General features: G+C 43.1%; 1 protein-coding gene across 39 annotated transcripts in view; it reads right to left on the bottom strand.

Moving 5' to 3' along the window:
* Positions 1–9,568: 9,568 nt before the first annotated feature.
* The window catches only part of MCCC1 (methylcrotonyl-CoA carboxylase subunit 1), an 82,198-nt gene continuing 74,706 nt past the window's right edge, over positions 9,569–17,060 (bottom strand). For all 39 annotated transcript variants that reach the window (XM_077991739.1, XM_077991737.1, XM_077991716.1 and 36 more), the window contains 4 exons: positions 15,529–15,666; positions 13,246–13,353; positions 11,177–11,248; positions 9,569–9,899 (listed from right to left, as the gene is read on the bottom strand). In XM_077991739.1, coding sequence (XP_077847865.1) covers positions 9,771–9,899; positions 11,177–11,248; positions 13,246–13,353; positions 15,529–15,666 — 447 coding nt within the window. In that variant the 3' untranslated portion in view covers positions 9,569–9,770. The remainder of the gene's footprint in view (positions 9,900–11,176; positions 11,249–13,245; positions 13,354–15,528; positions 15,667–17,060) is intronic.

Genomic DNA, 17,060 nt, shown 5'->3' on the forward strand with positions numbered 1-17,060 from the left:
TTCATTTTCCAACATGAAGTGTTCCAACAATTTCCATGGGTGCTAACCCTCGGCTGATCAGTTTGCTACTTGGACAGAGGAGCTGACTTACCTTTCATGGGGCCTGGAAAGTAATTGGTGGTTGGGTTTCCCAGCACTGGACCACCAGAGCTGGGCGATACCTCAGCTTGCCTGGCTTCTTTGTTTGTATTTTCCTGATCTCCCCCTTCACCCTATGCACCTTTCCCATCCTTTCTGTGTAATTAATTGAGGAAGGCAAAGAGTACTAGTCTCTGTAGAAACCTGTTTGGAGGCTTTGTAGTTTCCACAGCATGTTAGATGACATGGAATCTCAGATACTACTCTGGATTTAATTTGACAACAATGAAATACTCAATGGTGTTTTGAAAGCAAAGGACCTGCCAGGTGTGGCGGCTCACGCCTGTAATCCCAGCACTTTGAGAGGCCAAGGTGGAAGGATCACGAGGTCAAGAGATCGAGACCATCCTGGCCAATGTTGTGAAACCCTGTCTCTGCTAAAAATACGAAGATTAGCCGGGTGTGGGGGTGCGTGTCTGTAGTCCCAGCTAGTCGGAAGGCTGAGGCAGGAGAATCACTTGAACCCGGGAGGCGGAGGTTACAGTGACCCGAGATCGCGCCACTGTAAGCCAGCCTGGGGGACAGAGTGAGACTATGTCTCAAAAAACAAAAACAAACAAAAAACAGAAAGCAAAGGACTCCTGGGGAAAGTGTCCAAGGGAGAGAAGGGAACTCTCATATGTAAATTAATTCTTATGAAAACCCCAGAAGTAAGTAATAGTGTTGTGGGAAAGGGGTCTCAATCCAGTCCCCAAGAGAGGGTTCTTGGATCTCACGCAAGAAAGAATTCAGGACGAATCTATAAAGTGAAAGCAAGTTTATTAAGAAAGTAAAGAAACAAAAGAACCACTACTCCATAGGCAGAGCAGCCTTGGCTTGCTTCTTTGTGAGGGTGACCCATGGAGGGGCAGCAAGGCTGGTGAATCATCTCCCCAGCTAGTTCCTCCAAGGCAGAGCTGCCGACCAAGGCCAACTTGGTTAGGCACACGGAATATTTACCATGAATCTAAGAGTTGGCCAAAATTTCAAAATCAGGAGATTTCACGCAAAATGTTGGAAGATGTGACCGCCCTGAGCCCACATTCCCGCCTAGCCTGGCACTAGCTGGGTGGGGCTGAGGAGTAGCTGCTCTCCAAGGTCCAAAGCTCACCAAACCTCTCCTCCCCTTTACCCCATGCTGCCTCACTCACTGCTGTCTGTGTGCTTGTCCCTTTCCCATTTGCATTTGCAAAGCCTGTTCTAACCTAACGCGGTTTCCGTAGTGATCTTTAAACATTAAATTTGAAGCCAACAAGGAACAGTTTCCCCCAAAATACCCCAAGATGACTTTCTTGCCAATATTCCCTGAACTCTTTACAAAGGGGCTAGCAAGGCACCTCCCCAAGTGGAGTTAAACTACGTAAATGTACACAAAACGAATAAGATTAGAAATATTCAAAGGTTTATCTCCAGTGAAATAACTTTCCAGCCAGAAGCAGTAAGAAGCAGCTAAGCCTAACTAACTACAGATCTGATCTATGGTTCTTGATTTTTCATATGTATAAAAATCTCTCCAGACGTCTTGCTGAGCCTCACCCGTGAGATTCTGATGCCGGAGATGTAGGGTGGGGCTGAGAATTTGCATTTCTAATAACTTCCCAGGTAGTGCTGCTGCTGCTGGCCCTGGACCACCTTTTGAGAATCACTGATGCATGTCCCTCAAAATGCAGTCCTCGGGCTGGGCGCGGTGGCTCATACTTGTAATCCTAGCATTTTGGGAGGCTGAGGCGGGCGGATTACCTGAGGTCGGGAGTTCAGACTGACCAACATGTAGAAACCCTGTCTCTACTAAAAATACAAAATCAGCTGGGGATGGTGGCGCATGCTTGTAATCCCAGCTACTCGGGAGGCTAAAGCAGCAGAATCGGTTAAACCTAGGAGGCGGAGGTTGCAGTGAGCCGAGATCACACCATTGCCCTCCAACCTGGGCAACAAGAGCAAAACTCCATCTCAAAATAAAATAAACGCAGTCCTCGGGCTGCAAGCCTGGCAGCATGTTAGAAATGGAGACTCTCTCAGCCCTTCTCCACACCAGTGGAATCGGTAGCTGCAGGTGATTAGTAGGAATGTTAAATTTTGAGACGCACTAGACCAACTCATTGTTCCCAAACCTTCCTGGTCAGAACAACTTGGGGCATTTGTTAAGTATACAGAATGCCAGGCCTTTCCCTTAGAGATTCTAATTCAGAAATCTACTTTTGGCAAGCACTCCAGGTGATTCCTGTCATCAGACAATTTTAGGGAAAACAGGCTAATGGTATTAATACATCTAAAGAAAGAATATGTCAACAAAATGGAGATGAGCAAGTGAAGGAGAAAAATGGGAACTCTGCAGGGAGAGAACTCCTAGCATGTATCTTCAACCTGTAGCCCCCGTATGCATTCCTTTTGTGGAGAGACATGTATCAAATTGTCATATCCTCTGCAGAACAAAACCATGCGCCACCTTCCTTTTATTTGGGTCCCTGCTCATCAAGAAACCTCATCATTATAATTTGGCTTCCATCCTCTTTTCACTCAGGAGAAACACACAAGTCAGATCAATATAAATATTCTGATCTGAACGAGAGGTACATTTCTCGCTGTGAAGTCATAAAAAGGCCAGGCACAATGGCTCATGCCTGTAATCTCAACACTTTGGGAGTCCGAGGTGGGAGCATCGCTTGAGACCCAGAGTTCAAGACCAGCCTGGTCAAAAAAGTGAGACTACAAAAATAAATAATAAATAAATAAAAAATAGCTGGGCATGGTAGTGCATGCCTGTGGTTTCAGCTACTTGTGGGGCTGAGGTGGGAGGGCCACTTGAGCCCAGGAGGCTGAGGCTGATGTAAGCTGTGATGATGACCATTGCACTCTAGCCTGGGTGACAGAGCAAGATCCTGTCTAAAAATATATATATATAAAAGAAGAAATCATAACTAAAGTGTTGATACATTATACTGTTTGTTTTATTAGTGTATCTAAGAAATCAAGTCACTTTGTTTTAACAGCAACATGAAATTTCTGTTTGAGGAAGAGACAAATATTTCTGCTCATAAAGGAGTTTCCTAAATGTGGATTCCACTGTGCAGTTTTTAACTTCTTTAAACATTCACTTAAGCAAGTCAGATTTTTTTTTGGAAAGGAGAATTACATTAGCAAATAATAAAAATGTGCAAAAAATACAAGAATAAAAACATCTGAAAAAGCAGGGTTGATGATAAGAGTTTCTAAACTGGTATATTCTTTCAGTGTTTATAAATGTAATATTACCCTTGGTGAGTCACATCTTTCTCATTAATCCATCTCCCTGATGTTCTAGGAGGAGGGTGAAATTTTGTCCTTGTGTATATAAGACCTAAACTGTCACAGACCCCACCTCCTAAGTACATTTCTCCAAATTTCAGATACTTCCAAAGCCCTTTCATGAAATGCAAACCTCTGAATGTTGGCCCTCACTGCCTGTTTCTCTACTCACCACCTAATCCCAGAATTTTCATCTGGGAAGTTAACAAATTCCTCAGCAATGTTGAAACATATTATTTCTATTAAGGTTTCAAGTGATTAGTCGTCTTCTGTAAGTTAAGCAATCAGAGGATCAGTTAGTCTGGAGAAATGTTTTAATATAAACTCCCATTCTAAATAGATTTTTATTATTTTTTTTTTTTTGGCAGAGTTTCGCTCTGTCGCTCAGTGGCGCGATCACGGCTCACCGCAGCCTCAAACTCCTAAGTTCAGCCAATCCTCCTACTTCAGCTTCCCAAGTAGCTGATACCACAGGTGCCTGCCACTATGCTTAGTTAATTTTTTAAATTATTTGTAGGGATAGGGTCTCCCTACCAGGCTGGTCTCTAACTCCTGAACTCCTGGGCTCAAGCAATCCTCCTGCCTCCTCCTTCCAAAGTTCTGGGATTACAGGCGTGAGCCACTGCTCCTAGCCTGGCGGTTTCACCTTCTTATCATTTATGTGTTCACTGGAGTAGCACTTTTAACTGCCTGCTTTCAATAATGGAAAAAAACCATAATACTTTTATGACATAGTTGGTAATGATAAAGGAATAACTGGGAAGAGGGAGAAGTCCCAAATTACCCTGTTTTTGTTAGTGGATTTTTGTTTCTGGGGGAGGCTGGTTTTGGACTAAGAATTATGTCTAATCTAATCTAACAGTTTAGCAAAATGGTAATGAGGGGTGGTATACATACAGAGAATGCCATCAGCCATTCTTAGCAGGGAGGGAGCTGACGTCTGTGCTGTGGCTTGGAGGTGGCAGAGGAGAGTGCACACTTCACTTGGAGCTCGCTGCAGGAGACTGAGCCAGTTAGAGGCACCAAGGCATTTTGAGTCCCCAGGGATCCAGCAAATGGGAGACAAATGTCAGGGTGACAAGGTAATCATCGGTATCAGGGGTATAATCTCCTCAAGGCCCAGGCACCATCCAGAAGGAATGGTGTCGCCAGGGACATTCCCAGGGGTTGGGGGAGGATGGGCAAGAGTGTTTCCACTCCGCCTGCGGCAGAGAGCTGAGAGCTGCGGGCAGGGCCTCTTGGGATGCCCTATACTCCCAGTCTGGTGGGGAAAAACTACTAACCTCTAGGGGCAGCACCCTGGGGTCAGCCCTCAGGGAACAGTGTTTTATTAGCAGGAGGAGACTGGTACCCTAAGGTTCTTTGTACTAAGCAAGGAGTAAAGCATTTGGGGACAGCCATCTCTTCTACCACACAGTTTAAATCGCATTTTCCTCTTCCGGGGTATTTTGAAGCCTAGTGTGAAAATCTAGAAGTGTGTTTTTTTTTTTTTTTTTTTTTTTTGAGACAAAGTCTTGCTCTGTCACCCAGGCTGGAGTGCAGTGGCACAACCTAGGCTCACGGCAACCTCCGCCTCCCAGGCTCAAGCAATTCTCCTGCCTCAGCCTCCCAAGTAGCTGGGACTACAGGCGCCCCCCCCCGCCACCATGCCCGGCTAATTTTCGTATCTTTTTTTTAGTAGAGACAGGATTTCACCATATCAGCCAGGTTGGTCTCGAACTCCTGACCTCAGGTGAAACGCCCACCTTGGCCTCCCAAAGTGCTGGAATTACAGACGTGAGCCACCACTCCCCGCCTAGAAGCGCTTTTTTGAGATCTTCTGATGAAAGATGTAATAGACGTGCAAACATTACTGTCAACACTGTAAATACTTTCATGACAACAGCAGAAGAGCCCTGGCTAGGCAGGGCACAGATGCACATTTCACCTTCTAATATTCCTAAGAGGACTAGTTGAGGGTTAACAGTAAGTGTGCAGGAGTGAGAAGTCGATTGTGGAGGAGGAAAAGGGGGAAAGAGTTCAGCTAAATGAAAGACCGCCCTACTCTGCTGCCCAGCAGCAAGTGTGATGCCTGCCCACACTGAGGCGCAAGCCAGACACAGGCTTCCTCTCCAGCACCAGCTACACACATGTGACAACTGATGGTGGCAGGTGGAGCAAGTCCAGACCCAGCCTTCATGCAAGTGAGTTGTTCCAAGTGAGTTGTTCCTCAGTTGACCCAGCCTTCATGCAAATGGGTGGGCTGCTGTCCCACCAGCACACAGTTCTACCTACTGACGGAGGCTTCCCCCGACAGTCCGGCAGCAACACAGTCTGTCAGTGGTTGACAGGTTCCTGGGTCACACTGGAGCAGGCTACAGCTGGGGAAGGGAGGGGAGAGAGGGGTCAGGGTGATGCATGTCCAAGCAGGATTTTTCACCATCCTGGGACCTGGGATTTTTCCTGGCAAGAGTAACCAGCTAGGCTGAATTTACGGCAGTTTCTTAATTGCTCCCTAGCAAGAACCAGAGTTGGCAATAACTACCAGGCAAGTATAAATGATTTTCCAGGTACAATGCTAAAGGCAACCTCTACATTTTCTCCTTTAATCTCCAAAACAAGCCTGTGAGGTAGTGCTGCCACCTCAGATTTTACAAATAAAGCTGAGAGAGGTTAAATGACTTGCCCAAGGCAATACAGCTAATTAGTGACAAAGCTAGGGTCTGAATGCAAGAATTTTAACTGCTGTATTTCAACTACAATGCTATGTGTTCTCCCCTGTGATCAAAAAGCAATCATTGGGGTTCTTAAATGTTGTTCTTCTCTTGGTTATTAAATATCTGAGCCACGCTGCTATCAAAGAGAAGGTAGTTAGCTGCTTTTTTCCAACCAATGACTGTTTTGGTCCATGCCTGTAATGGGTCTTATCCAAGGGAGAAGTACTTTTAAGTCACGATGTGCACCATAGTCTGTTTTCCCCACCCTGACCTGTACTTTTTCTTTTTCTTTTTGAGACAGGGTCTCACTCTATTGTCCAGGCTGAAGTGCAGTGACGTGTGATCATAGAGCAATGTAACCTCGAACTCCTGGGCTCACGCAATCCTCCCACCCCAGCCTCCCAAGTAGCTGGGACTACAGGGATGCGCCACCATGCCTAATTTTTAAATTTTTTGTAGAGACCTGGGGCAGGCGGTGTGGGGTTGGTCTCCAACTCCTGCTGTCAAGTGATCCTCCAGACTCTGCCTCCCAAAGTGCTGGGATTATAGGCTTGAGCCGCTGCAGCCAGCCTGGCCCACATACCTGGTGTCTGGGACTGTCTCCAGCCTCTCTTCACTTTCCAGCCTGTACTCCAGACTGTGGACATTATACAACTTGAAAAACTCAAGTTGGTTGAAAATCTCCAGCAGCTCCTCACTGCCTCCAGAATGAAGTCCTCTGGGACAAGAGAAGGCCTTTTACTGCTAGGCAGCTGCATCCCTTGCTTGCCCTTCTCTGCCTAGTGGCCTGAGCCATCCACTCTGTGCCCCCAACACGTTGCATGCCTTCATGCCTTACTGTCCTAGACCTTGTGAGTCCCTCTGCCTGCAACGGCCTGGACTCACCACCTTTCTCCATCTGGCAAACGGCTATCCTCCAAAGCCCAGTTCAAACATCACTGCCTCTCCCTCAGCCTCCTGACCCAAAGCAGAATTTAGTACCTCACTCACCTGACCGCACATGGCACCTAGTAGACAGGTATATTATACCACTTATTGTCAATTATATTACTTTTTTTTTTTGAGATGGAGTCTCACTCCATTGCCCAGGCTGGAGTGCAGTGGCACGATCTTGGCTCGCTGCCATCTCTGCCTCCAGGGTTCAAGCAATTCTCCTGCCTCAGCCTTCTGCGTAGCTGGGACCACAGGCATGTGCCACCATGCCCGACTAATTTTAGTAATTTTACTAAGGATGGGGTTTCACCATGTTGGCCAGGCTGGTCTCCAACTCCTGACCTCAGGTGATCCACCTGCCTCGGTCTCCCAAAGTGCTGGGATTACAGATGTGAGCCACCATGCCTGGCCTATATTACATTTTTCTATGCAGCTGGATCCTGTTTCCCATTAGATAGGGCAAGGGCAGAGGTCATTTATTACCATCTTTGTTTCCAGAGGCCCTAGTATACAGCAAATGCTCTGTAAGTGTCTGTAGCAGAAACAGATGCATTCATGTGCAAAACAACTCTGCTCACACAGCACCAGACCTGGCAAAGATCCTAAAGAAAGAATTCTACCAATATGTGGGTAATTGGGCAGGCTGGCTTCGAATTCCTTCAATACACATATCCCCAACACAGTCACTTAACAATGCAACAGTGAACTCAACCATGTTCCACTGAAGGATACAAACAGCATTCTCCAAAAGGGGGCAAACAGCAATGTGAAATTTCCATCACATCACCTTTGCTTTTCCGTCTTTTTTTTTGGAGACAGAGTCTCACTCTGTTACCAGGCTGGAGTGCAGTGGCACGATCTCAGCTCACTGCAACCTCCAACTCCCTGGTTCAAGCAATTCTCCTGCCTCAGCTTCCCGAGTAGCTGGGACTACAGGCGCGCACCATCATGCCCAGTTAATCTTTGTATTTTCAGTAGAGACGCGTTTCACCATGTTGGCCAGGATGGTCTCGATCTCTTGACCTCGTGATCTGCCCACCTCGGCCTTCCAAAGTGCTGGGATTACAAGCATGAGTCACTGTGCCCAGCCGCTTTTCTGTCTCTTAAACAGAGAAAATTTTGTTTGGAAAGGGGAAAAGGCTCCCTTGCTAAAACTGTAACTTCTGACATTGTCATGCTCTGTTTTGCATTGCTAAAACAGAGTATCACAGACTGGATAATTTATGAAGAAATTTATTTCTTACAGTTATGAAGTCTGGGAAGTTCAAGATCAAGGGACCAGTGTCTGCTGAGGGACTTTTTCCTGTGTCATAACATGGTATAGGGCATCACATGGCAAGAGGGCAAGAGCAAGCCAGCTCAGGTCTCTCTTTCTCTTTTAAAGCCACCAGTCCCATCATGGGGGCCCCACCCTGATGACCATATCCAATCCTAATTACTTCCCGAAGGTCCTACCTGTAATCAACACACGAACTTGGGGATTAAGTTTTTAACACGTGAAATATAGGGCACACATTCTCATCATAGCAGACATGATTATGTTTTACTTTCCCAATTATAGGCATCTTAAAGTACGGAGACCATCTTTTATATTTCTCTGTATTTTCCACAACATTTAGCATAGTCTTATGTATTCAACAAGAACTCAATTCAACAAATATTTAACACTTCAATGAATATATAAAAATGCAAAAGGCTGCACATCTGTTAGTAAAAGTAACACGGAATCTAGACAAAAGTAAACTGAATGGTTTTTCTTCATAATGAAAAAAGTATTTCTAAAAAAAAAGTATTCAGCAGGCTCAGGCTTTTAATTCTTATCTTTTTCTGTAAAATTATGCTTTTCAAATTTACCAAACATTTATATTAATATATTTTAGCATGTAATAGATATAAAATACATGTATTTTTATAAGCTTAGAAAGTACAATAAAGGCAGAGGCAACCTAGATAGAAACTTTCTAATCACAAACACTAGAAACAATATCCATGTCTTTCCTTATTTATATTTATATATTTGTTTTGAGATGGAGTCTCACTTTGTCACCCAGGTTGAAGTGCAGTGGTGCGGTCTTGACTTACCTCAACCTCTGCCTCCCAGGTTCAAGCGATTCTCCCGCCTCAGCCTCCCAAATAGCTGGGGCTACAGGTGTACACCACCACACACGGCTTATTTTTTGTAGAGACGGGGTTTCACTATATTGGCCAGGCTGGTCTTGAACTCCTGAACTCAAGTGATCCGCCTGCCTCAGCCTCCCAAAGTGCTGGGATTACAGATGAAAGCCACTGTGCCCAGCTAATATCCATGTATTTTAAACTACCTAGTAAGTTACTTTTTGGCCAGACAAAACCTTAGTTGTTGAACTCCAGGGCATCTCTGAAACATGTTACTGCCCGTTTTCTTCATAACAGCAACTGGAAAGTAATTCATTTAATTAAATGTCCTTTTCTCTTCCTCCCTTCCTAAAAGAGACTACAGTGTATAAAATTTGAGGCAGAAATAAACATTGGTTTCCAATAAAAAAGAATAATTCAACTTTATTAGTATGAAATATTTTGAGATAATTTATTATATTTGTGATCCAAATGCATGATTCTCAAATATGAAAGGCATTCAGCACAAGCACACAATCATTTAGTAAAACTGCTTTTTATGAGACCCCGAGAAAAGCAGGAGGCACTTTCTCTTTTTGGTGGAGAGAGAAGACACTACTTAATTGGCCATTTCCTTGCTGGAGTTTATTCTGATTCCCTTTTGTCTGACTCTTCCTCCTCAAACTCCACTAAAGGAGTGTGTCTGTTGGCCTGAGCACCTTCTCTGTAGAACACTTTCTTTATTGTGCCATCCTTTGGAGCCTTTATGGTATGCTGCAGAGACACAAGACAGGACAAAAGACAGCTGCAATACTAATGAGGACAGTATACACCAAGTCAAGAAAGGGAGACCAAAAATGAAGACTGTAGCCAACTTTGATGTTTTGTTGTCTCTCAGTGCTTTCCAACACTTTGTTGTTGTTGTTTTTATTTTTAACATCACAGCACACAGGGAGAACGGTAACAAGTTGAGAGGAATTAACACTAGGACACAGCAGTGACCATTCAACGATATGACTGGGAAGCTCTGGTGTAGCTCTCAGTTCTCAACTTGAGCTTCATGTTAGAATTGCACCTAGGAAGCTTTCAACAGTTGTTCTTGTTTTTTTTGTTGTTGTTGTTTGTTTTTTTAAATTGAGACAGAGTCTTGCTCTGTCACCCAGGCTGGAGTGCAGTGGCAAGATCTCAGCTCACTGCAACTTCTGCCTCCCAGGTTCAAGCAATTCTCCTGCCTCAGCCTCCCGAGTAGCTGGGATTACAGGCATGCACCACCATGCCCAGCTAATTTTTGTATTTTTAATAGAGATGGGGTCTCACCATGTTGGCCAAGCTGGTTGTGAACTCCTGACCTCAAATGATCCACCTGCCTCGGCCTCCCAAAGTGCTGGGATTACAGGCATGAGCCACTGTGCCCGGCCTTTCAAAAGTATTGATCCTTGGGCTTTATCCTGGAGATCGCAATTCAATGGGTCTGGGGAAGCAGTTTTTAAAATCTCCCCTGGTGACTGTACACATGCTCCTTGACTTACAATGGGGTCAGGTCCAGATAAATTCAATGTAAGTTGAGGAGTACATTCAACGTGTATGGTTTTACACTATTGTCAAGCTGAAAAATCCTTAATTGAACCACTCTAAGTTAAGGACTGCAACATTCAGCCTAAGAATCACTGACCTACCATTTGAACCGGCTAAAAACCTAAACAGCTAATTTAATTTGATTCAGGTTTTCACTTTGAAACTGATGCCTGGTATCCTTGATTCGGCCTTAGAAAACACCAACAGTTAACATTCAGTTGGGTTACTACCTGATTCCAAGCTATTGATAATTTCATTAATTTCAGAATCAGAAATGACAGGTACAATTTCACAAAATTAAAATAAAAATCTTTTTACAAGAAAGATAGTTTGGTTTTGTTTCCTACAATTAATGCTTTGTCAATTCATTGCTCTTCATATTTAAGGTGGTATTAAGTTACAAAATAAGCCAAAGGAACAATTAGGTCTGATTGCTCCCGAAGTCCTCTTAGCAACTGAACTCATAATTTCCTTACCTCCATCTTCATGGCGATCATAACCATGAGGGAATCTCCCGCTTTCACTTTGTCTCCAGCTTTGACAAACACCTTGAGATTCAGTGTGACAGGTTAATATTTGAAAACACAGAGGTCCTAGATATGTTAATCTGCTTCATTACAGTAACCATTTTACTGTCTATATGTACTCACAACATGTTGTAAACCACGAATATACACAATAATACATCAATTAAAAGAAAAAAAAAAAAAAACACACAGAGGTCCTTTGTGGTCCATAGAGTTGTTATATAAACTTACAGGCAGAAGTAGTATGTGGTTGTGCTATCTGCCAAATGTACTGGTCGAATCAGAGGCCTATAGCCCAAATGTACTGGTCAAATCAAAGGCCTACAGCCCAAATGTACTGGTCAAATCAAAGGCCTGCAGCCCAAATGTACTGGTCAAATCAGAGGCCTGCAGGTCAAATGTACTGGTCAAATCAGAGGCCTACAGGTCAATGTGGCATTGCTGGCACTGTCGTTGACGGGTAGCACTGCTTAGTCCCCTGTCCCCACCCCCAAAACCACTTAGTTTTGCTTGAATCACATGAATATACTCCATATATTTTGATATCCTTTCATTTTTTTCAAGAATGTAGAAACAAGACACATTGCCTACTGTAGGGAAGGACTAATATACTTAAATGTCTTCACCAGACAGGGAAGAGGGATGAGGGTCTTGACTGGTTTTCTTGTTTTGGGGTTGTCTAGGGCCAAGTATAGTAAGTGTGTCTGAAGTCTTCAGAGTCCTGTGTAGTAAATGTGAAAACAACCTTCATGCAACAGAATTAAACTTATTAGCGACCCCAGAAAGCGATTTCTGTTTTCCTTTGTATACATATGAGTGGACTCATAGATCCTGTATGGTCTCACTTTCATTGTGGTTAACATGGCTACTAAGTGGGAGACTAACAGAGTTGTGCAGAGATGCCTACACTATGAGAGGCCATGGGAATGAAATCCAATGAGCTAACGGCAGATCCAGGTCTCCTAGCTCATACCCACTTGGGGTAAATATGTCCAAAGGAGAATGGTGGCTGAAATCACCCACGCTATTTAAGTAGTTATTTTCTTCTTCTTCTTTTTTTTGTTTCAAGCATATACAGTTGAGTTTTTATGACTTAAATGGATTTGAGGAGACTCTACTGTATTCAAGTATATAAAAGGAGACAACGGATACTGATCTATCACCAGTTGATGTTATATCAATACGTGCTACGGTATAAATGTCTATATCCCCCCAGAATTCATTTGTTGAAATCCTGACCTCCAGGATGATGGTATTTGGAGGTGGGGCCTTTAGAAGGTGATTAGGTCATGAGGGATCTGACCTCATGAATGACATTAGTGCCCTTATGAAAGAGGCCTGAAGAGAGGTCCCTTGTCCTTTCCACCACGTGAGGACACAGAGAAAAAATGGCTGTATATGAAATCGGTAAGTAGAATCTCACCAGACACCTAATCTGCTGGTGCTTTGATGGATTTCCCAGCCTCTAGCATCGTGAGAAATAAACTTCTATTGTTTAAAAGTCACCCAGTCTATGGTATTCTGTTCTAGCAGCCCGAACTGACTTAGACAGTATGGATTGCAACTGTGAATTATACACTGCATTCAACACAAAACCGTATCGTTCTTCACCGATACCAGCCTTTTACATTAACACAGATGCAACTATGTACACTAAAGAAAATGTCACTATTTCATGAAAAATTTGTTGCTATTAAATTTAACATTCAAAACCAGCTTTTTTGAATAATGCTTAATGAATGCTCAGTTTTAATCATAAAAAGACAATTTAGATTATTTGTACTTTGATGCAAATGCCTGCCTTCAAAAACAGCAGTCTTTTTCATAAATGAGGTAAATGGGTATTTTCAGAGAGGACTGTGATAAAACATTTGAATCTGTAATAGATCCTCTTGTTTTTGTGAAGTGGATGCTTGCCAGTGGGCAAGGTTTAGAAAGGGAAAAGGCCATAAATGACAAAGTTCAACAAAGCCACGTATTAAAACTTACTGAACACTCTACAGATGCTATGTCATTACCTTTTCAATGGTTCCAGTCATAGGAGCTAGGGGGCCTCCCTGAGTTCCTTCTGAGCTCACAGAAGATAAGTATTTGGGGACTGGAATGTCAATCTCAATACTTCCTTCCTAGAAACAGAAAACAAACTGAAAATGGAATCAAGATCCTATCACTATATTTTTACTAACATACCTGAGGTAATTGTTTCCCACTATTTGTTAAATATTAGTCATCATGGCTGGGCGCAGTGGCTCACACTTGTAATCCCAGCACTTTGGGAGGCCAAGGCAGGCAGATAGCTTGAGTCCAGGAGTTTGAGACAAGCCTGGGCAACATAGCAAAACCTCATCTCTACAAAAAATACAAAAATCAGCCCAGTGTGGTGGTACGCGCCTATAGTCCCAGCTATTCGGGAGCTGAGGCAGGAGGATCACTTGAACCTGGGAGGTAGAGGCTGTAGTGAGCTGAGACTACGCCACTACACTCCAGCCTGGGTGACAGAGACTCTGACTCACACATACACACACAAAAATTAGTCACCATTAATACCAGGGTTCTAATCTAGCTTTATGACCTTGAGCAAATTATTAAACCCCTCTCAGCCTTGGTTTCCAACTGTAAAGAGGTAACGGTATACATGCCTCACAGTATATTAAAAGATTTAGGCCAGGTGCCGTGGCTCACGCCTGTAATCCCAGCACTTTAGGAGGCCGAGGCGGGTGGATCATGAGGTCAGGAGATCAAGACTATCCTGGCTAACACGGTGAAACCCCGTCTCTACTAAAAAATACAAACAATTAGCCGGGCGACGTGGCAGGCGCCCGCAGTCTCAACTACTCGGGAGGCCGAGGCAGGAGAATGCAGTGAACCCGGGAGGTGGAGCTTGCAGTGAGCCGAGATTGCGCCACTGCACTCCAGCCTGGGTGTCAGAGCGAGACTCCATCTCAAAAAATAAAATAAAAATAAAGCATTAACTGTAGACAACAAGTAGCCACTGTCTGGTAGCCATTTTCAGTAGCACCCCCACTCTCAGATGCTCAGTATGCTAGAAATTGGTTTTAACACACATATATTATATCATTAATCATCACAACAACTCTATGAGGAAGGTACTATTATTAATATTTTTTAGAGGCAGGGTCTTGCTCTGCCACCCAGGCTGGAATACAGTGGCACAATCATAGCTCACTGCAACCTTGAACTCCTAAGCCTATTAATAATCCTGCATTAGCCTCCTGGGTAGCTAGGATTACAGGCACACACCACCACGCCTGGCTAATGTTTAAAATTTTTTGTAGAGATGGGGTCTCACTATGTTACCCAGACTGGTCTCAAACTCCTGGTCTCAAGCAATCTGCTTGCCGTGGCCTCCCAAAGTGTTGGGACTACAGGCACAAGCCACTGCAACTATTATTATTACTGTTATTGCTGTTATTATTACTGTTTATAGATAGGAGAACTAAAGCCCAGAGAGTTTAACAGCCAAGGTCACACGGCTGTTAAGTGGCAAGGCCAGGATTTGAACCAAAGCATCTTCACATTTTAGAACTTGTGCTCTTCACCATTCCATTATACTGCCTCTATCATCATATAACTATAGCACAATTGGCTATGGAAAGGAATGCCTGGCAAAGTGGGATCATCCTCAACTCCATATATAGTAGTTTACTTACTAGACTACCAAAGGAATCTCATCACAAAGCACTGTGAGGCCACAGCATATTTGATAATGCATTATCCTCCTCTGCCCAGGCAGAAGGTTACAGACTCACTGGCCAGCAGGCTCCTAACCAAAACCATGCAAAGCCTGCCTTGGCTCTGACTGTCAAGAGACCACCACTAATGCCATCCACCTTCCTACTGTCCACCTTCCCCACAAGGAACATCTGGTCCACAGACTCCTCTCTCAGTGGTCACCTCCTCCAAAGTCACCAGGATTCCAGTTGTCAGGGTGATGGTGGGTGGGGAAAAGTGTTCAGACATCAAAGCCCTGAGACAATAACACCCACTGAGCAGGGAGATACTCTCTGACAAAGAAAATGTAAGGATTTGTTTCAGAATTCAGGAAGAAAATGGATATGTGTCTATCAATGAGCATCTGTGTGAATGAGAGAAGTGAATGGGAAACTAGAGAGGGCAGGAATTCGGCAAAGAAACACAGAATGGCGAGGGAAACTGAGGGAAAAGGGTCACAGCAATGGTCGAAGGAAGCTGGATCTTTCTAATCTCTTTCAGTGAAATGTCTCGGGCCAAACAGTTTTTTCCCATGCCCCAGGAGTGATATTATAAAGAAGACACATTACCTTGGAAAATAGGTAAATAGTGTTTTCCAGGATAATCAACTTAGCTTTACTAGCAACTCCATTAACAGAACATTTCAGGTAAGTGCAGTCTTCCTCGCTGTAAAGATCGCCAAGGACCTGGAAAGTTTTATCTTCAATCTGAAAAAAATGAAAATAAGATCTTTAAAATAAATGAACAACCCTACAGAATTAATAAGATCAGAATCAATTCTTCACTATTGGTAGTTTTAAAACATAAAATACGTCTTAAACATATATATATATTTTAAAAAGTCATGGAACTTTTCCCCTATTCCTAACCAAGATACTTCATATAGAAATGACAGGAAGATAATTAAAAGGGGAAAAAAAGTTATATAACTTATCCATAATGCTATAGATTAAGGTTCATGTAAATATATAAAGATAGCACTAAAAATATGAAACAAAAATACAAATCAAGTTATGCAAAATTATTAAAATTCATTTGCATATATTACGTTTGTAATACAAAATTATTTCTGAGTATTTGAAGTCAAATTTAGTTTTCCTGTGCCAAAGTCAGTCACCAAAAAAAAGCCAGAACCACATAATTAGATGATATTCTTTTATCAACACATAGGCCCAATTCATGGGTTTCAGTTATGATTTAAGAACATAAATTAGCTGGAGATTGGCCATAATTTTCTCACTTTAAGAGACCATACGCCAAAGAACAAAGTTCACAATGTTTCAAGGAAGCTGATAAAAGGACATGGAACCTTTCTGTTTTAAAATTTCCCTTAGGTAAAAACTCCATTTAAATCTTCTCTCTATAGTCTTCATTTCAATTCCCATAATGCTAGTGTAGAAGTTAAATGGCTATTCTTTTCAAATATATTACGTAGACTAAGGTGAAATAGGTCATACTGCAATATTTATACATTGGTTCTCATCTATCCTAAGTTAAATATGACATTTTACTATGCTTTGTAACCTACTAAAACAGCCATTTGAATGTTTGTGGAATTCTTAGGACAAAGGTTAGATTGGAAACTGTTTTGTTTAAAGATTCATGAAAACACATTTTAAAATTGTGAATGTAGTTCCATGAGCAGATAAGAACAAATTGGCAATCTACTTTACCAGCTACCATAGGACAAGAAATTATCTCAAACCAGAGGCATTAATATGAATTATAGCCCTTATACCCAAGTAGGCAGACTTTCCATGGTTTTTCTGAATCTCAGAGAAAGAAAATCAATGTGTCTCAAAGTGTTGGGAGGTCTAATACATATCACTGACAAATCTTTTTTTTTTTTTTTTTTTTTTTTTTTGAGACGGAGTCTCACTCTGTCACCCAGGCTGGAGTGCAGTGGCCGGATCTCAGCTCACTGCAAGCTTCGCCTCCCAGGTTTACGCCATTCTCCTGCCTCAGCCTCCCGAGTAGCTGGGACTGCAGGCGCCCGCCACCTCGCCCGGCTAGTTTTTTTTGTATTTTTTAGTAGAGACGGGGTTTCACGGGGTTAGCCAGGATGGTCTCGATCTCCTGACCTTGTAATCCGCCCGTCTCG

The sequence above is a fragment of the Macaca mulatta genome, chromosome 2 (genome assembly GCF_049350105.2).
Source record: "Macaca mulatta isolate MMU2019108-1 chromosome 2, T2T-MMU8v2.0, whole genome shotgun sequence".
Taxonomy (NCBI): Eukaryota; Metazoa; Chordata; class Mammalia; order Primates; family Cercopithecidae; genus Macaca; species Macaca mulatta.